Consider the following 21,661-nt stretch of genomic DNA (forward strand, 5'->3'; position numbering starts at 1 on the left):
ATCCTGACCCATGTCTCTGTGGAGTTAGCATGTTTTCCAGTGACCACATGGATTTCCTTCATATGTTCTGCTTTCCTCCCACATCCGAAAGACATGCAGGTTTGTAGGTTGATTGGACTGTAAATTATCCCTAGGGTGTAGGGATTCGATGTGAAAGTGACCCGATCTTTTCCTGCATTTATGTGAGCTACTCTCTCATGTAAATGCAGGAAAAGATCGGGTAAATGCCCAATGTCTTTTGCCCAGAGTGGGGGAATCAATAACCAGAGTGAGGGCGGAAAGATTTACTAGGAATCTCAGGGGTATTTCTTTTACACAAAGGGTGGTGGGTAAATGGAATGAGCTGCCGGTGGATGTAGTTGAGGCAGGGAATATCATAACATTTAAGAGACATTTGACCAGGTACTTAAAATAGGATAGGTTTAGAGGGTTATGGTCCAAGAACAGGCAGGTGGGATTAGTGTACATGGGGCATGTTGGTCAGCGTGATCAAGTTGGGATGAAATCCCATTTCCAGCTGTATGATTCAGGGAGCCGTTGGAGCGAGAGGAGGAATTTCCTGGGCGGTGATTTAAAAATCGAGCGCGGGGCTTGCTTTCACAGAGGCCCGGGAACCGTTGGAGCGATTGGAGGAGGACCCAATCTGCAACATTCCATCACACTTCCAGGGAAGTGGTCTGGTGGAAGCCGCTGACTGGTGGAAGCAGACCAGAGGAAGCAGCTGATTGGGAGCAACCCCGGGTTTGCATTTCTGCTTTCAGATTAAGGGTGCAGTGAGTTGAGGGTACAGTGTATTAGTAAAGGCACAGTTTAAAGGATAAAGATTTTTCTAGTGTGAGGGAGTTGATTTAATTTGTGGGTCAACCATGTCGGTGGAGATTGGCCCCGTGGTTTGCTCATCTTGCAACATGTGGGAGATCAGGGATATGGTCGGTGTCCCTGCTGACTACGTTTGCAGGAAGTGTGTACAGCTGCAGCTCCTGGCAGACCGCATTGAACAATTGGAGCTGTGGTTGGATTCATACTGGAGCATCCACGATGCTGAGAAAGTCGTGAATAGCACGTACAGCGAGTTGGTCACACCGCAGGTAAAGGGTAAGCGGACAGAAAGGGAACGGGTGGCCAATAGCCAGCGCAGCAGTAGGCAGGTAGTGCAGGAGTCCCCTGCGGTCATCTCCCTCCGAAACAGGTATACCATTTTGGATACTGTTGAGGGAGATTGCTCATCAGGGGAAGGCAGCAGCAGCCAAGTTCATGGCACCATGGGTGGCTCTGCGACACATGAGGGGGGGAAAAAGAGTGGAAGGGCAATAGTAATAGGGGATTCAATTGTCAGGGGAATAGATAGGCGTTTCTGCGGCCGCAAACGAGACTCCAGGGTGGTATGTTAATACCACCCTGGTGCAAGGGTCAGGGATGTCACTGAACGGCTGCAGAACATTCTGGAGGGGGGGGGGGGGGAGTGGTGAACAGCCAGTTGTCGTGGGGCACAATGGCACCAATGATATAGGTAAAAAAAAGGTCCTACAAGGTGAATTTAGGGAGCTAGGAGATAAAGTTAAAAGTAGGATCTCAAAGGTAATAATCTCTGGATTACTACCAGTGCCACGGGCTAGTCAGAGCAGAAATAGGAGGATATTGCAGATTAATACGTGGCTTAAGAAATGGTGCAAGTGGGAGGGATTCAAATTTCAAAGGCATTGGAACCAGTTCTGGGGGAGGTGGGACAAGTACAAACAGGACGGTCTGCACCTGGGCTGGAATGGAACCAATGTCCTTGGGGGAGTATTTGCTAGTGCTGTCGGGGAGGATTTTAACTAATGTGGCAGGGGGATGGGTACAAGAGCAGAGAGGCAGGGGGGTGTAAATTGAGGGTTGACGCAATAGGTAACAATGTGAAAAGTAAAAGTGGCAGGCAGACTAATCCAGGGCAAAAATCAAAAAGGGCCGATTTTCAACATAATTGTATAAGGGGTAAGAGTGTTGTAAAAACAAGCTTGAAGGCTTTGTGTCTCAATGCAAGGAGCATTTGTAATAAGGTGGATGACTTGAATGTGCAGATAGTTATTAATGAATATGATATAGTTGGGATCACGGAGGCATGGCTCCAGGGTGACCAAGGCTGGGAGCTGAACATCCAGGGATATTCAATATTCAGGAGGGATAGACAGAAAGGGAAAGGAGGTGGGGTAGTGTTGCTGGTTAGAGAGGAGATTAACGCAATGGAAAGGAAGGACATTAGCTTGGAGGATGTGGAATCGATAAGGGTAGAGCTGCGAAACACTCTGGGACAGAAAACGCTGGTGGGTGTTGTGTACAGGCGACCTAACAGTAGTAGTGGAGTTGGGGATGGCATCAAACAGGAAATTAGAAATGCGTGCAACAAAGGTAAAACAGCTATAATGGGTGACTTCAATCTACATATAGATTGGGTGAATCAAATTGGCAGGGGTGCTGAGGAAGAGAATTTCTTGGAATGCATGCGGGATTTGTTTTCTAAACCAACATGTAGAGGAACCAACGAGAGAGCAGGTTATTCTAGACTGGGGATTGAGTAATGAGGAAGGGTTAGTTAGCAGTCTTGTTGTGCGTGGCCCCTTGGCAAGAGTGACCATAATAAACCATATAAACCATATAACAATTACAGCACGGAAACAGTCCATCTCGACCCTTCTAGTCCGTGTCGAACACATAATCTCCCCATGTCCCATATACCTGCGCTCAGACCATAACCCTCCATTCCCTTCCCATCCATAATATGGTTGAGTTCTTCATTAGGATGGAGAGTGACATTGTTACTTCAGAAATGAGGGTCCTGAACTTAAAGAAAGGTGACTTTGAGGATATGAGACGTGAATTGGCCAAGGTAGACTGGCAATTGATTCTTAAAAGGTTGACGGTGGATATGCAATGGAAGGCATTTAAAGACTGCATGGATGAACTACAACAATTGTTCATTCCAGTTTGACAAAAGAATAAATCAGGGAAGGTAGTGCATCCGTGGATAACAAGGGAAATCAGGGATGGTATCAAAACAAAAGATGAAGCATACACATTAGCCAGCTAAAAGCAGCATACCAGCAGACTGGGAGAAATTCAGTCCAGCAGAAGAGGACAAAGGGCTTAATTAGGAAAGGGAAAATAGATTATGAAAGAAAACTGGCAGGGAACATAAAAACTGACTGCAAAAGGTTTTATAGATATGTGAAGAGGAAAGAATTAGGTAAAACAAATGTAGGTTCCTTGCAGTCAGAAACAGGCAAATTGATCATGGGGAACAAGTACATGGCGGAGCAATTGAATAACTACTTTGGTTCTGTCTTCACTAAGGAAGACATAAATAACCAGCCGGAAATAGCAAGGGACCGGGGGTCGAATGAGATAGAGAAACTGAGTGAAATCCACGTTAGCCAGGAAGTGGTGTTAGGTAAATTGAATGGTTTAAAGGCCGGTAAATCCCCAGGGCCAGATAAGTTGCATCCCAGAGTATTTAAGGAAGTAGCCCCAGAAATAGTGGATGCATTAGTGATAATTTTTCAAAACTCTTTACATTCTGGAGTAGTTCCTGACGATTGGAGGGTAGCTAATGTAACTCCACTTTTTAAAAAGGGAGGGAGAGTGAAAACGGGGAATTACAGGTCAGTTAGTCTAACATCGGTAGTGGGGAAACTGCTCGAGTCAGTTATTAAGATGGGATAGCAGCACATTTGGAAAGCGGTGAATTCATTCCACAAAGTCAGCATGGATTTATGAAAGGTAAATCATGTCTGACGAATCTTATAGAATTTTTCGAGGATGTAACTAGTAGAGTGGATAAGGGAGAATCAGTGGATGTGTTATATGTGGACTTTCAGAACGCTTTCGACAAGGTCCCACATAAGAGATTAGTATGCAAACTTAAAGCACACGGTAGTGGGGGTTCAGTATTGATGTGGATAGAGAACTGGCTGGCAGACAGGAAGCAAAGAGTAGGAGTAAACGGGTCCTTTTCAGAATGGCAGGCAGTGACTAGTAGGGTACCGCAAGGCTCAGTGCTGGGACCCCAGCTATTTATAATATATATTAATGATCTAGATGAGGGAATTGAATGCAACAACTCCAGGTTTGCGGATGACACGAAGCTGGGGGGCAGTGTTAGCTGTGAGGAGGATACTAGGAGGCTGCGAGGTGACTTGGATAGGTTGGGTGAGTGGGCAAATGTATGGCAGATGCAGTATAATGTGGATAAATGTGAGGTTATTCACTTTGGTGCGAAAACAGGAAAGTAGACTATTATCTGAATGGTGGCCGATTAGGAAAAGGGAAGACCGCAACGAGACCTGGGTGTCATGGTACACCAGTCATTGAAGGTAGGCATGCAGGTGCAGCAGGCAGTGAAGAAAATTAATGGTATGTTAGCATTCATAACAAAAGGATTTGAGTATAAGAGCAGGGAGGTTCTACTGCAGTTGTACAGCGTCTTGGTGAGACCACACCTGGAGTATTGTGTACAGTTTTGGTCTCCTAATCTGAGGAAAGACAATCTTGCCATAGAGGGCGTACAGAGAAGGTTCACCAGACTGATTCCTGGGATGGCAGGACTTTCATATGAAGAAAGACTGGATAGACTCGGCTTGTACTCACTAGAATTTAGAAGATTGAGGGGAGAGCTTATAGAAACGTACAAAATTCTTAAGGGGTTGGACAGGCTAGATGCAGGAAGATTATTCCCGATGTTGGGGAAGTCCAGAACAAGGGGTCACAGTTTAAGGATAAGGGGGAAGTCTTTTAGGACCGAGATGAGAAAATCATTTTTTACAGAAGGTAGTTGAGGCCAGTTCATTGACTATATTTAAGAGGGAGTTAGATGTGGCCCATGTGGCTAAAGGAATCAGGGGGTATGGAGAGAAGGCAGGTACAGGATACTGAGTTGGATGATCAGCCATGACCATATTGAATGGCAGCTCAGGCTCGTAGGGCCGAATGGCCTACTCCTGCACGTATTTTCTATGTTTCTAATCATAACAGAGAACCAGAGTGAATAGGTGAATGATGGTCTGTGTGGACAGTGGGCAGAATGCTGTATCACTAACATGTGCTAAATTAAACAAAACATCAGATGTTTGAAAGGCACCAGGAAGAAGATTCTCATTCTTCATCTATCTTTCATCAACCATTAACACTTTATGTGGGAATAATACCTGAAGGGATGGTTAAACTATTTAACAGTTCTAGCTGGCTGTCATGCATCCCATTGTATTCATTTGAAGAACACGGGGAATGTCCCTCATTCCTAAGCCAATATTTATAATTCTAACATAAAACATAATGTGGAGGTTTATTGCTTTCTGTGGAGACCTACACGCAGTGTTCGCAAAATGTCTGCTGCATTTTCTGCCTCGGGAGTAGTTTATTGGATGCAAAATGTCTTGACCATTATGAAGGTACTACTGAAATGGTGTCTACTTCTTGCTATTTCAGCATGTACTAAGAATTATTAAATAGATCATACAGTTGCCTCAAGCATGTGACTGTTTCTGTCTTCAATTTGTGATTTTAATATTGCTTCACATACTCAAGATTCTTGCTTGGTGGATGAAAAAACATATTACCAATTGTTGCATGGTTTTGCCTCATCCATGGTGAAACCTCATCCAGGCATCTCACCTTTAAGTGTGCTTTATTTACACATACAATAAAGTGCTTGCTTAATAATTACCTAATTTTAATTAATACATTCCTTTTTTCAGAATAATGTGCTCAAATCTATGCGTGGCACTGCATGGCAGCGTAGTCGTTTGAAGTGCCTGGCATGTGTTTGATTTACATACTACTTTTCAAGCCCATATAAAACACAACGTGCCTGTAATTTCCAAAAGACCATTTGGAAAATATGTACATTTAATGTGTTGTAAATTTAAATGCAACTGGATACTTGTGAAACGACAGGGTTGCAAATTAACATTCATATCCGTACCTTTCCCCAATATTTATTGTAGAGCTGATGTGTAAACAGCCAAATCTACGCAAGCGTCGTGCAACAGGACTGTCAGAATTCAAAGCCGAGACACGTATGTATTTATTGTTGATTTCATACTTTGATGAGAGATTGAATATGGAAAAGACTGAATGCTGCTGTAAAGATCCAGGTTTATTTGTTCAGTCATGGATATGTTCAAACATAGGCTGTTAAGTGGCAAGCAAAACTGCACCACAAAAGTGGCAAAAAATAGCTTAGCTTCATTTGGTTATTATAGTACAGTGGAAAGATTTTGTTTGTGTGCCAGGGAGGGAGGAAGATTAACTTATTCTTGACAATTAATAGATAAGTGAGGAATGTTTTAAGTTGCATAGTGGGGAAGGAAGGAGAGAAAAGGGGGAATGTCTGATTGGATGCAGACCGAAGTTGAAAAGATGGTACCTAGTTTGAAAACCAGCATTTGACGAAATGGTGAGCGAGTCATAGGTAAATTTACTATTATGTCCTAAATGAGCCCAGATGCAACATGAGATCCTTGACTTACATTGAAGTTTTCATAGAGAACCGCGGTTGGCAGAAGATTGAAATGTTAAACTGAGAGTGGGATAGGGAATAAAAATGATAGTTGAATGGATGTTGACACCGTGGATGGAACAGAAATGTTCTGAAAAGGTGTCACCCAAGTTTTGCTGTAACATGAATGCCCAGGTTACATAAGCCGGTCAATCCTGACCTCGGGTGTTGTCTATGTGGAGTTTGCACGTCCTCCCTGACACACACATGGGTTCCTTCCAGGTGCTCCATTTTCTTCCCACATCCCAAAGATGTGTACATTTGTACCTTAATTGGCCTCTGTAAAATTGCCCTAGTGTGTCGGGAGTGGATGACAAAGTGGGATGACGTAGAACATGTGGAGATGATCGGTGGTTGGCATAGACTCGGTGGGCTAAGAGGTTTGTGTCTCGGCTACATAAATAAACTAAATATTCTTCTGTGTGGATGAGTTTTTAAAACTTTGCTTTTTATTTCAGTGAAGAAGTTCAATACTAAGCATCTACAAAATTGTTGCAATGCTGGAATGAAGAACAACCTTATTGGTTACAACTGCAGTCGAAGATCCAGAGTAATACAAAAGGAAAAAGAATGCGTTGATGCCTTCTTGCACTGTTGTGAAAATGTTCACAAATATCTGGAACAGCTTGACAAAAGCAAGCTGAGTTTAAGTCGAAGTAAGTATTGGATTATTTTCTAAAAGGGAGTATCCCGGTTGGAATAAAAGGATTTTATGCTGTAAATGAGAAAGTGAAATGGTTACTAATGAAAGGAAAAGCTTAGCTTGAATATTTTGATTTTAGTTTCATTTATTTAGTTTAGTTTATTATTGTCATATGCTCTGAGGTACATTGAAAAGGTTTGGTTTGTGGTGCATCCAGTTAGAGAGACTATACATTAATGCAAGCAAGACATCCAAAATGCACAGATTAAGGATAAATGGTAGAACATTTAGTGCAAGATAATGTCCGATAATATCTCTTGTGACTCTATACCAAGATGGCCATGGGGATATTTATGGGGACTAATTATTTCCCTAGCCTTGCTTTTCCTTTGAATATACTGGTAGAATCACTTCGGAATTTTCTTTACTTTAATTGTCAGATCGATTTCACATCTTCTTTTAACTCCTGATTGCCTTGTTAAATATACCACTATACTTATACTCACAGTGGGATTTGCTTGATCCCAACTATCTGAATCTGATGTATGCCTCCTTTTTCTTGATCAGAGCCTCAACATTTCTCATCAACCAATGTTTCCTAAACTTGCCAACCTCGCCTCTCACCTTAACAGAACATGCTGCCTCTGAACATCTCACTATCTTAATTTTTAAAGCATTTCGCCAGCTTACCTACCAAGCAGACTCTCCCGATCAAACCTTACAAGTTAATGGCTCTTCTCTGGAGCTGTTCAGAATTTCCTTTGAATTAATTTACTGGATGTGCGTATTGTGGCATGGCATATATTTATATCTGAAAATGTTGTAGACCTTTCAGTTTAGTCAGATGTACAGCTGAGGATCTGTGATTAAAAAATATCAGAACAGGCAAGGATGACAAATTTCTCCCCCAGAAGGATTCTAGTGACTGAAATAGTTTTTCACAAAATCTATCAGGTTTCTGGTCACCAAAATTCCAACCAATTTTAATTACAAGGCATGAATTTAGTTTATCCCTACACACCTTACTGAAGAAGTTTGTCCTCGTCAGTCAAGTATTTTCTCTCAGCTGGTACTGTTTTTGCATTTTCTCCCATGCAGTGTTTGTAATTTAGAATTGAACAAATGTGTGCCAATTTGCTCTGGCTGTCCCTGTGTTTTCCTGGTCCATGCAGAGTGAAATGGATCTTTTGTTGCTTCTCCCAGTTCACTTTTTGTTCCTCCAGGAAAGGGAGGAATGAAGGGAAGGTGTTTCCAAATTAGAACAAAATGTAAAAGTTGAGTTGACTTCTCTTTTCCAAGAGGAAATCTCAGGGATCAGAAAGGGTTCTGAATGGAAGTCAGGAGTTTATTTTTAAAAAAAAGCTCTGGGAAAATGGGTTAATTCGGAATTTCTTCCAAAAGTCCGAAGAAGTGTCTCGACCCAAAACATCACCCATTCCTTCTCTCCAGAGATGCTGCCTGTCCTGCTGAGTTACGCTACATTTTGTGTCCATCTAAGGTCCAGGAAGAGGTGAGTGAGAGCAATCACAACTACAGCCATTAGATCATATTAACCATCATTAATATTGATAGGACTTCTATGATGACAGGAAGATGGTTAGGCATTGTAGACAAAGTTAACAAATTGTTCATAGATTTTCTCAGCTATGCTAAACTTGGTAGTTTTGTTAAACACTGTTTTGTTAGTTTCGTTGAAAATGCTGTTCCACTCTAGGCCAGTGCTGCAGAATTCTAGGGGCATTTAGATATCATTGTTGCTGATCTTGTGGTGTGGAGTTTGCTGGTGCTTGGAAAGATGTTGTATGATGCAAGGGTATAATTTATGCTGAAAACACAATTATGTGTTTGGCTGGTAAGCTGAAGTGCCAGAAGTTCATCATTTTTTTTTGCTGATCTATTAAGAAAATGCATGTTACATTCCATCCTACTATGGAAACATACACATTGCTTATGAACCAGGTAAATATTAAATTGGCTTCAGAAACTGAAGAGTAACTTGGTTGGCAATTGTGTATTTTGATGCATTGTGTTCCCAGTCTGAGCAGCAAATGTCAGTCCATTGCATTCAGTGTTTAATTCTTTATCTCTAATGGTAAATAATATCTAAATGCATAATTTACTCTTTTCCTTCAGGTACTGATGCCGACTACACTCGTTATGAGGATATAACTGTTAGGTCTCAGTTCGACGAAAGCTGGCTCTGGCATTCGGAAACTCTTCCAACACTGCTGGACAGTAATGGGTACCTATCGTGAAATATTACAGAATTCAATGATTGTTGTCTGTACGACACGATTCAATTAATTTATTTTAGGTGCAAAATCCACGCAGGGTGCTGCAACATTTACATGCAAGATTTTTTCAATATTATCATTTGACTGATATTTTGTTCAAAGAATTAAATTTGTAATTTAGAAACAAAACAGGAGCTATATTGTCACTTGCAAAATCCAATATCCACTGATGCGAGGCAACAAAGAGACGGTGCTAGAGTAACTCAACGGGTCAGGCAGCATCTCTGGAGAACATAGATGGGTGACATTTGGGGTTGGGAAGAAGTGTCTAAAGAAGGGTAGCAATCTGAAATGTCACATATCTACAGTATGTTCACCAGAGATGTTGCCTAACCTGCTCAGTTACTCCAGTACATTGTGCATTGTTTTGTATATAAGCATCTGTTGTTCCCTGTGTAAAAAAACAGCAATCTGACATTGATCGAGGAAATCACTTTGAGAAGCCTTTGCCATCTTATAATAGTACTATGAGGGCAAATGTGCCTGTTTACACATAAATGTCTGGAGCAAGATGCCCAAGGATTTCTGATGGGGAAGGGGGAATGCTCCTCACTAGGTCACATCTAACCCAGCACTGGACTGAGCAGTGGATGCAAGGCTATGGAATGTGAATTATGAAAACCTATTGAGCAGGCAATTATTTCAAAGGATAGACACAAAGCGCTGGAATGCTTGAGGATCGCAGTTTAGTTTAGTTTATTGTCACATATACCGAGGTACAATGAAAAGCTTTTGTTGCATGCTACCTAGTCAGCAGAAAGACAATACATGATTTCAATCGAGCCATCGAGTGTATTGATACATGAAAAGGGAATAACGCTCAGTGCAAGGTAAAGCCAGCAAAGTCCGATCAAGGATAGTCTAAGGGTCAGCAAGCAGGTACATAGTAGGACAATACTGCTCTCTGGTTGTGGTAGGATGATTCGGGAAGACCTGGGAAGAAAACAGTTGGGAAGAAACTGTCCATGAATCTGGAGGTGCGTGTTTTCTATACCTTTTGCCTGATGGGAGAAGAGGGAGTGGCCAGGGTGCGACTCATCCTTGATTATGCTGCTGGCCTTGCCGAGTCAATAGATGAAAGGTTGGTTTGTGTGATGGTCTGCGATTGAATCCACAATTCGCTGCAATTTCTAGCGGTCTCGGATTTAGCTGTTCCCAAACCTTGCTGTGATGCATCCCAATAAAATACTTTCTATGGTGCATCTGTAGAAGTTAGTGAGAGTTGTAGGAATATGCCATTCGGCCTTTCCAGCCTGCACCGCCATTCAATATGATCATAGGTGATCATCCAACTCAGTATCCTGTTCCTGCCTTCTCTCCATACCCCCTGATCCTTTTAGCCACAAGGGCCACATCTAACTCCCTCTTAAATATAGCCAATGAACTGGCCTCAACTACCTTCTGTGGCAGAGAATTCCACAGATTCACCACTCTCTGTGTGAAACATGTTTTCCTCATCTTGGTCCTAAAAGATTTCCCCCTTATCCTTAAACTGTGACCCCCTTGTTCTGGACTTCCCCAACAACGGGAACAATCTTCCTGCATCTAGCCTGTCCAACCCCTTAAGAATTTTGTAAGTTTCTATAAGATCCCCCCCTCAATCATCTAAATTCTAGCGAGTACAAACCGAGTCTATCCAGTCTTTCTTCAAATGAAAGTCCTGACATCCCAGGAATCAGTCTGGTGAACCTTCTCTGTACTCCCTCTATGGCAAGAATGTATTTCTACTGAGTATTGAAGTTGGGAGGTCATGTTACAGTTCTATAAGACATCGGTGAGGTCACATTTACAGTATTGTGTTCAGTTTTGGTCACCATGTTGTCGGAAATATGTAGTCAAGCTGGAAAGTGTGTTGAGAATATTTATGAGGCTGTTGCCAGGACTCAAGGGCCTGAGCTGTTGGAAGAGGTTAAATAGGTTAGGACTTAATTCCGTGGAGTGCAGGAGAATGAGGGATGATCTTATAGAGGTGTACAAGATCACGAGAGGAATAGTTCGGACAAATTTCATAGGTGCTGAATTAGGCCATTCGGCCCATTGTGTCTACTCCACCATTCAATCATGGCTGATCTATTTTTCGCTCGTAACCCCATTCTCCCGTCTTTTACCCATAAAGCTCAACACCCATACTAATCAAAAATTAGTCAATATCCACTTTAAAAATAACCGCTGATTTGGCCTCCACAGCCGTTTGTGGCATGAATTCCACAGATTCAATATCCTCTGACTAAAGAAATGCCTCATTGTATCTTTCTAAAGGTAAGGCATTTTATTCTGAGGCTGTGCCCTCTGGTCCTAGACACTCCCACCAGTGGACACATCCACTCCACATTAATTATATTCAGGCCTTTCACTATTAGGTAAGTTTTAATTAGGTTTTTTCTCGTCCTTCTAAACTCCGGTGCATAAACTCCCAGTGCAATCAAACGCTTATCATATACTAACCCATATTCCCCGGGATCTTTCTCATAAATCTCCTCTGGACCCTCTCCAAAGCCAACACATCCTTCCTCAGAAATGGGGCCCAAAACTCCTCACAATACTCCAAATGTGGTCTGACAAGTGCCATATAAAGCCTCAGCATTACATCCCTGTTTTTATATTCTAGTATTCTTGAAATAAATGCTAACATTGCATTAGCTTTCCTTACCCCTAATTCAACTCGCAAATGTACTTTTTGGGAATCCTGCACAGTACTCCCAAGTCCCTTTGCATCTCCGATTTCTGAATCCTCTCCCCATTTAGAAAAGAGTTGACATTGTTATTTCTAATTCCAAAATGCATGACTCCACACTTTGCTACATCTATAGCTCGATTTATGCTATTATACCATGGCACGAAAATGTCCACGGTTGCTTGCAGCTAAGATTTCTTCACACAATTCACCCCATTAACTGTTGCACAATGCCTTGCTGCTCCCTGCGGCTTCTTTTTCAAGATTTTGGCCTATTTGCATGTTGGCGTTCAGTTGGACATCATGTGCAAGGTGCATACTATAATGCAGTGCACTGGGAATAACAACTGAATAACACTCTTCACTTAAAAATAAATCACTAGCCAACTTTTCAAGAATGATCTATACCACACCTGTAGTCTTTGGGTTCCTGGTTACTTAGGCAACAGTAGGATTTAGACACACTTGAGGCAGAAACATTTTCCCGATGTTGGGGGAGTCCAGAACCAGGGGCCACAGTTTAAGAATAAGGGGTAAGCATAATTGGGGCACAATTATCATAGTTAAACGAGATGGACATGCATACAGCACGAGAGGCTTGGAGGATATACATTAGGCACAGGCAAGTAAAACTAGCTTGGCTTAGCAACTAGATTGGTATGAACGAGTTGGTCTGAAAGTCTTGTTTTCATGCTGTATAGTTCTACGAGTTCATAAATAAATAGTAAAGAGATATGTGGTGATTCGCAGAAACATTTGATTATTTGGTATATGTTCAAATTCTCATTTGAACTTTTCACAACAAATAGACAATAGACAATGGGTGCAGGAGTAGGCCATTCGGCCCTTCGAGCCAGCTCCGCCATACATTGTGATAATGGCTGATCATCAGCAATCAGTACCCTGGTCCTGCCTTTTCCCCATATCCCCTGACTCCGCTATCTTTAAGAGCCCTATATAGCTCTCTCTTGAAAGCATCCAGAGAACCTGCCTCCATTGCCCTCTGAGGCAGAGAATTCCACACACACACAACTCTCTGTGAGAAAAAGTGTTTCCTCGTCTCCGTTCTAAATGGCTTACCCCTTATTCTTAAACTGTGGCCCCTGGTTCTGGACTCCCCCAACATCGGGAAAATGTTTCCTGCCTCAAGTGTGTCTAAATCCTTAACAATCTTATATGTTTCAATAAGATATCCTCTCATCCTTCCAAACTCCAGAGTGTACAAGCCCAGCTGCTTCATTCTCTCAGCATATGACAGTCCCGCCCTCCCTGGAATTAACCTTGTAAACCTTCACTGCACTCCCTCAATAGCAAGAGTGTCCTTCCTCAAATTAGGGGACCAAAATTGCACACAATACTCAAGGTGTGGTCTCACTAGGGCTCTGTACAACTGCAGAAGGACCTCTTTGCTCCTATACTCAACTCCTCTTGTTATGAAGGCCAACATGCCATTCGCTTTCTTCACTACCTGCTGTACCTGCATGCTTACTTTCATAGACTGATGAACAAGAGCCCCCAGATCCCTGTGTACATCCACTTTTCCCAACTTGACGCCATTTAGATATTAATCTGCCTTCCTGTTTTTGCAACCAAAACGGATAACCTCACATTTCTCCACATTAAACATCATCTGCCATGCATCTGCCCACTCCCCCAACCTATCCAAGTCACCCTGCATTCTCATAGCTTCATCCTCACAGTTCACACTGCCACCCAGCTTTGTGTCATCTGCACATTTGCTAATGTTGATTTGAATCCCTTCATCCAAATGATTGATGTATATTGTAAATAGCTGCGGTCCCAGCAGCGAGCCTAGCGGTACCCCATTAATCCTATGTGGGACCTTATCAAATGCTTTCTGAAAGTCCAGGTACACTACATCCACTGGCTCTCCCTTGTCCATTTTCCTAGTCACATCCTCAAAAAATTCGAGAAGATTAGTCAAGCGTGATTTCCCTTTCGTAAGTCCATGCTGACTCGGACTGATCCTGTTACTGCTATCCAAATGTGCGGCTACTTCATCTTTTATAATTGACTCCAGTATCTTCCCCACCACCGATGTCAGGCTGACTGGTCTCAAATTCCCTGTTTTTTCTCTCCCTCATTTTTTAAATAGTGGGATAACATTAGCTACCCTCCAATCAACAGGAACTGATCCTGAGTCTATAGAACATTGGAAAATTAGCACCAATGCATCCACGATTTCTATAGCCACTTCCTTAAGTACCCTGGAATGCAGACCATCAGGCCCTGGGGATTTATCAGCCTTCAGTCCCATCAGTCTACCCAACACCATTTCCTGCTGGCCTTTATAAATCAGAGCATTGAGTATAGAAGTTGGGATGTAATGTTAAAATTGTAGAAGGCATTGGTGAGGCCAATTCTGGAGTATGGTGTACAATTTTGGTCGCCTAATTATAGGAAGGATGTCAACAAAATAGAGAGAGTACAGAGGAGTTTTTACTAGAATGTTGCCTGGGTTTCAGCAACTAAGTTACAGAGAAAGGTTGAACAAGTTAGGGCTTTATTCTTTGGAGCGCAGAAGGTTAAGGGGGGACTTGATAGAGGTTTTTAAAATGATGAGAGGGATAGACAGAGTTGACGTGGAAAAGCTTTTCCCACTGAGAGTAGGGAAGATTCAAACAAGGGGACATGACTTGAGAATTAAGGGACTGAAGTTTAGGGGTAACATGAGGGGGAACTTCTTAAGGAAGTAGCTCCAGAAATAGTGGATGCATTAGTAATAATCTTTCAAAACTCCTTAGATTCTGGAGTAGTTCCAGAGGATTGGCGGGTAGCAAACGTAACCCCACTTTTTAAGAAGGGAGGGAGAGAGAAAACGGGGAATTACAGACCAGTTAGCCTAACATCGGTAGTGGGGAAACTGCTAGAGTCAGTTATTAAAGATGGGATAGCAGCACATTTAGAAAGTGGTGAAATCATTGGACAAAGTCAGCATGGATTTACGAAAGGTAAATCATGTCTGACGAATCTTATAGAATTTTTCGAGGATGTAACTAGTAGCGTGGATAGGGGAGAACCAGTGGATGTGGTGTATCTGGACTTCCAGAAGGCTTTCGACAAGGTCCCACATAAGAGATTAGTATACAAACTTAAAGCACATGGCATTGGGGGTTCAGTATTGATGTGGATAGAGAACTGGCTGGCAAACAGGAAGCAAAGAGTAGGAGTAAACGGGTCCTTTTCACAATGGCAGGCAGTGACTAGTGGGGTACCGCAAGGCTCAGTACTGGGACCCCAGCTATTTACAATATATATTAATGATCTGGATGAGGGAATTGAAGGCAATATCTCCAAGTTTGCGGATGACACTAAGCTGGGGGGCAGTGTTAGGTGTGAGGAGGATGCTAGGAGACAGCAAGGTGACTTGGATAGGCTGGGTGAGTGGGCAAATGTTTGGCAGATGCAGTTTAATGTGGATAAATGTGAGGTTATCCATTTTGGTGGCAAAAACGGGAAAGCAGATTATTATCTAAACGGTGGCCGATTGGGAAAGGGGGAGATGCAGCGAGACCTGGGTGTCATGGTACACCAGTCATTGAAGGTAAGCATGCAGGTGCAGCAGGCAGTAAAGAAAGCGAATGGCATGTTGGCTTTCATAGCAAGAGGATTTGAGTATAGGAGCAGGGAGGTTCTACTGCAGTTGTATAGGGTCTTGGTGAGACCACACCTGGAGTATTGCGTGCAGTTTTGGTCTCCAAATCTGAGGAAGGACATTATTGCCATAGAGGGAGTGCAGAGAAGGTTCACCAGACTGATTCCTGGGATGTCAGGACTGTCTTATGAAGAAAGACTGGATAGACTTGGTTTATACTCTCTAGAGTTTAGGAGATTGAGAGGGGATCTTATAGAAACTTACAAAATTCTTAAGGGGTTGGACAGGCTAGATGCAGGAAGATTGTTTCCGATGTTGGGGAAGTCCAGGACAAGGGGTCACAGCTTAAGGATAAGGGGGAAATCCTTTAAAACCGAGATGAGGAGAACTTTTTTCACACAGAGAGTGGTGAATCTCTGGAACTCTGCCACAGAGGGTAGTTGAGGCCAGTTCATTGGCTATATTTAAGAGGGAGTTAGATGTGGCCCTTGTGGCCAAGGGGATCAGAGGGTATGGAGAAAAGGCAGGTACGGGATACTGAGTTGGATGATCAGCCATGATCATATTAAATGGCGGTGCAGGCTCGAAGGGCCGAATGGCCTACTCCTGCACCTAATTTCTATGTTTCTATGTTTACTCAGAGAGTGGTAGCTGTGTGGAATGAGCTTCCAGTGAAGGTGGTGGAGGCAGGTTCGTTTTTATCATTTAAAAATAAATTGGATAGTTATATGGATGGGAAGGGAATGGAGGGTTATGGTCTGAGCGCAGGTATATGGGACTAGGGGAGATTATGTGTTCAGCACGGACTAGAAGGGTCGAGATGGCCTGTTTCCGTGCTGTAATTGTTATATGGTTAATGTGGATTTTCTTGAGTTCCTCCGTCACCCCAGATCTTCTGGCCACTACGAAATTAGGAAGATTGTTTGTGTCCTGCTTTGTGAAGACGGATCCAAAATACCCGTTCAACTCATCTGCCATTTTCTTGTTCCCCATAATAAATTTTCATTTTTCGGTCTTCAAGGGTCCAACTTTGGTCTTACCTATTTTTTTTTATCTTCACATACCTAAAGAAGCTTTTACTATCCTGCTTTATATTCTTGGCTAGCTTACCTTCGTACCTCATCTTTTCTCCCCGTATTGTCTTTTTAGTTATCTTCTGTTCATCTTTACTATGTTGTACTTCTTCACTTTAATTTTTATACTTTCCCTGACGTACCTTGTCAGCCATGGTCGTCCCTTTCTCCCCTTGGAATCTTTGTTCCTCCTAGGAATGAACTGATCCTGCACCTTCTGTATTATTCCTAGAAATACCTGCCATTGTTGTTCCACTGTCATCCCTGCTAGTGTATCTTTCCAGTCAACTTTGGCCAGCTCCTCCCTCATGGCCCCATAGTCACCTTTATTCAACTGTAACATTGACACCTCCGATCCACCCTTCTCCCTCTTCAATTGTAGATTAAACCTGACCATGTTATGGTCACTACTTCCTAATGGCTCATTAACCTCGAGGTCCTTTATCAAATACGATTTCATTACATAACACTAAATCCAGAATTGCCTTCTCCATGGTAGGCTCCAATACAAGCTGTTCTAAGAATCCATCATGAAGGCACTCTACAAAGTCCCTTTCTTGGGGTCCAGTACCAACCTGATTTTCCCAGTCTACCTGCATGTTGAAATCTCCCATAACAACTACAGCATTACTTTTGCTGCATGCTAATTTTAACCCCTGATTCAACTTGCACCCTTTGTCCAGGCTACTGTTTGGGGGCCTGTAGATAAATCCCATTAGGGTCTTTTTAGTCACTTCCCCTTCAACTTCCAATTTGTCAATCTCTTCCCCCCACTATTTAGTTTAAACCCGCACGTGTTGCCCTAGCAAACCTACCTGCCAGAATGTCGGTCCCCCTCCAGTTAAAGTGTAACCCGTCCCTTTTGTACAGGTCACCCCTACCCCAAAATAGATCCCCAGTGGTCTATAAATCTAAATCCTTGCTCCCTGCTCCAGCCCCTCAGCCCCTCATTCAGATCCCCTATCTCCATGTTCCTGTCCTCATTAGCACGAGGTACTGGAAGCAACCCAGAGATAACCACACTAGAAGTCCAGCCTTTCAATCTTCTTCCCAACTCTCTGAAGTCATGTTGGAGAACCTCCTTCCTCTTCTTCCCGATGTTGTTTGTGCCTACGTGCACAACTACTGCCGGCTATTCACCTTCTCTCTCTCGAGTATGTTCTGAATTCAGCTCGTGACATCCTGAACCCTGGCACCATGGAGGCAACAGACCATCCTCACGTCTCGTCTCCTGCCAGACTATCCTGTCTGCTCCTCGGACAATGGAGTCACCGACCACTATGGCCCTGGCCGATGTCGGTCTCACCGGTCGAGTCCCATCTCCAGGTTTGGAGCCACCGACGTGTGGCCATCGCTCGGACTGAAAACATCGTCTCCCCCGACAGTTCCCAAGAGGGCGTACCTGTTTTCAATAGGCACAGCCACCTGATTCTCCTGCACTCCATGATTACCACCCTTTCTCTCCATCATATACTTTCCTTCTTCCCGTATCCTTGGAGTGCCAACCTCACTGTAGGTTCTGTCCAGAAAACGCTCGTTTTCCCAGATGGCCCTGAGGTCATCCAGCTGCTTCTCCAGTGCCCCACATGGTCCTTCAGGAGCTGAAGCTGGATGTACTTGCCACAGTTGTAGCAGCCAGAGGCTCCATCTGCGTCCCTGGGCTCCTACATTCTGCAAGCCTCACACATTCTGCAAGCCTCATCTGCCCCGACATGTGTTCACCGCGTTCCGTCCTCTTCAGCTTTGTGCGTAGTCTCCTCTCCTCAGCCTCCTCGTCGATGACTCTCGAGCCAAAGACTCACACTTTACTCACAAGGCCACTCCCTCACTGTCACTCCCTTGGAGCAGTCTTGCTAATATTGACTGTTAAATTGCCTAATTTACCAATTTACAAACCAAATTTCTCAGGATTAAACTGTTTTCCACCTCTGACTCACCTCTCCCCAAGGGCTTCAGCCAATCAGCACTTGTCCCTTCTTTTCTTTGTTTCTGCTTGTCCAAGATCCAGGTAAGCTCAGAGCTCACATGCGTTGTTCACAGCAAACAGCCACAGTCTGACTGCATGTGAAAAATGAATTTAATGGTCTTTTTTTTCTTCTTAAACAGCGAAGCATCAATGCAGATACCGCGGAAGTATCTTAAAGATTCGATAACTACCTGGGAAATACAAGCTGTCAGTGTGTCTCCAGAAAAAGGCAAGATTTTAATGTGTTATATAAATGTTGAAATCAATACCTACATATCTTAAGGAGCACCAACAGATGCGAATTTGATCAAAATTTGCCTTTTTCTTCCTTCCACACCTGGAAATGGAACAACCAAAGTACTAAACACAGCAGGAAATCGTCTCTGCCAATTTATTTCATCAAGAGTGTGAAGATTTGATGATCAATTATGAAAATCTACAGTGCCATCTGAGAGCGCAGGGCAAAGCGTTTATAAGATGTTGGCTCAATATATGCACAAATAAAATATTCCAGAGGTTGAAATACTTATTCGACCAGGCAATATAAATAAGAGAAAAGTAGTACTGGAGATCTGTCATCAGATCTTTATAAATCAGAGCATTGAGTATAGAAGTTGGGATGTAATGTTAAAATTGTACAAGGCATTGGTGAGGCCAATTCTGGAGTATGGTGTACAATTTTGGTCGCCTAATTATAGGAAGGATGTCAACAAAATAGAGAGAGTACAGAGGAGATTTACTAGAATGTTGCCTGGGTTTCCGCAACTAAGTTACAGAGAAAGGTTGAACAAGTTAGGGCTTTATTCTTTGGAGCGCAGAAGGTTAAGGGGGGACTTGATAGAGGTTTTTAAAATGATGAGAGGGATAGACAGAGTTGACGTGGAAAAGCTTTTCCCACTGAGAGTAGGGAAGATTCAAACAAGGGGACATGACTTGAGAATTAAGGGACTGAAGTTTAGGGGTAACATGAGGGGGAACTTCTTTACTCAGAGAGTGGTAGCTGTGTGGAATGAGCTTCCAGTGAAGGTGGTGGAGGCAGGTTCGTTTTTATCATTTAAAAATAAATTGGATAGTTATATGGACGGAAAGGGAATGGAGGGTTATGGTCTGAGCGCAGGTATATGGGACTAGGGGAGATTATGTGTTCGGCACGGACTAGAAGGGTCGAGATGGCCTGTTTCCGTGCTGTAATATGGTTATATGGTTATGTCATCAGAAGTAGGAAAAGGCAAGGCAAAGCAAGGCAACTTTATTTATATAGCACATTTCATACACGAGGCAGACTCAGTGCTTCACATAAAAACATGTCATACAATAAAATGAAATAATAAAATGAAATAAAATAGAACTAAAAGAAAAGAAAAGCAAAATTAAAAATGCATTATAAAAAGTGCAAAAGTTAAAAGTGCAATGTAGTTAAGATTTAGCTGAAAGCTAAAGTAAACATGTTTTCAGTCTTGTTTTAAAAGTGGTCAAAGTTGAGGCAAGTCTTAAATCTTCACGAAGTTTATTCCAGCTGTTTGTTGCATAGTAACTAAATCCTGCTTTCCCATGTTTTGTATTTACTCTGGGAATCACTAACAGATTGGTTTCAGAAGATCTTAGCGGTCTAGAAGGCTTATATAGTGGAAGCATGTCAGTGATATACTTTAGCCCTAAACCATGTAGTGATTTATAGGTGAGCAGCAGGATTTTAAACTCAATTGTCTGACAAACAGGGAGCCAATGTAAGGATTTAAGAATTGGTGTAATGTGTTCACATTTTTTGGTCTTTGTTAGAACTCTAGCAACAGCGTTCTGAACAAGCTGTAGCTGCCTGACATTTTTTTTTAGGAAGACCTGCAAGGAGACCGTTACAATAATCTAGCCTGCTATTAATAAAGGCATGTACAAGTTTTTCTAAGTCTTGAGCTGACATGAGTCCTCTTAATCTTGCTATGTTTTTGAGGTGATAGTAGGCCGATTTTGTTACTGATTTGATGTGAGTGTCGAAATTTAAATCTGAATCCATAATGATCCAAGATTTCTGGCTTTGTTTGAAGTTTTCAGGGTCAGAGAGTGTAGGTGCTGGGTTACTCTAAGCCTTTCTTTTTTAGCACCAAAAACAATTATCTCTGTTTTGTCCTTATTTAGTTGGAGAAAATTTTGGCACATCCAGTCTTTGACTTGCTCAATGCACTGGCACAGCAGATCTATGGGGCGATAGTCATTTGGTGATAGCGCTACATAGATTTGAGTGTCATCGGCATAGAAGTGGTGGTCAATATTATTATTTCGCATGATTTGCCCTAGTGGGAGCATGTAGATGTTGAATAAAGAGGGTGGCATGGTGGGGCAGCGGTAGAGTTGCTGCCTTATGGTGCCAGAGACCTAGGTTCCATCTTTACTACAAGTGCTTGTCTGTATAGAGTTTGTACATTCTCCCTGTCTTCTTCTTAGGTTTGAGGCAGCAGAGGTTATGTAACGCCCTCGAGGCACTGTAGCCAGCTCACTGTGCTGTTGTCGAGGGCCGTGAGGTCTACCAATCCACCAGGGGCGCGGAGGACAGCACAGTCGAAAATGACGTGCTGCTGCGCTGTTTACTGGTCTGCTCCGCACATGCAGGCTGTTGATGAACGCAGCGTCCAGCAATGCATGTTGGACATTCTCCCTGTGACATGCGTGGGGTTTTTCCGGGATTTCTGGTTTCCTCCCCACTCCAAAGATATACAGGTTTATGGGTTAAATGACTTGGTATAATTGTAAGTTGTCCCTAGTATGGGTAGGATAGCGTTAATGTGCCGGGATCACTAATTGCTGCGGACTCGGTGAGCCAAAGGTCTTGTTTCTGCACTGTTTTTCGAAACTAAACTTAAACCACCAG

At 42.8% G+C, this 21,661-nt stretch overlaps 1 protein-coding gene across 1 annotated transcript in view; it reads left to right on the forward strand.

Annotated features, from left to right (window-relative positions):
* The window catches only part of LOC129716370 (complement C3-like), a 156,301-nt gene that overhangs the window by 39,218 nt on the left and 95,422 nt on the right, over window positions 1–21,661 (forward strand). Inside the window, exons 16-19 of the mRNA XM_055666241.1 lie at window positions 5,979–6,050; window positions 6,991–7,188; window positions 9,309–9,417; window positions 18,939–19,027. Coding sequence (XP_055522216.1) covers window positions 5,979–6,050; window positions 6,991–7,188; window positions 9,309–9,417; window positions 18,939–19,027 — 468 coding nt within the window. The remainder of the gene's footprint in view (window positions 1–5,978; window positions 6,051–6,990; window positions 7,189–9,308; window positions 9,418–18,938; window positions 19,028–21,661) is intronic.

This window comes from Leucoraja erinacea, unplaced genomic scaffold (genome assembly GCF_028641065.1).
Source record: "Leucoraja erinacea ecotype New England unplaced genomic scaffold, Leri_hhj_1 Leri_221S, whole genome shotgun sequence".
NCBI lineage: Eukaryota > Metazoa > Chordata > Chondrichthyes > Rajiformes > Rajidae > Leucoraja > Leucoraja erinaceus.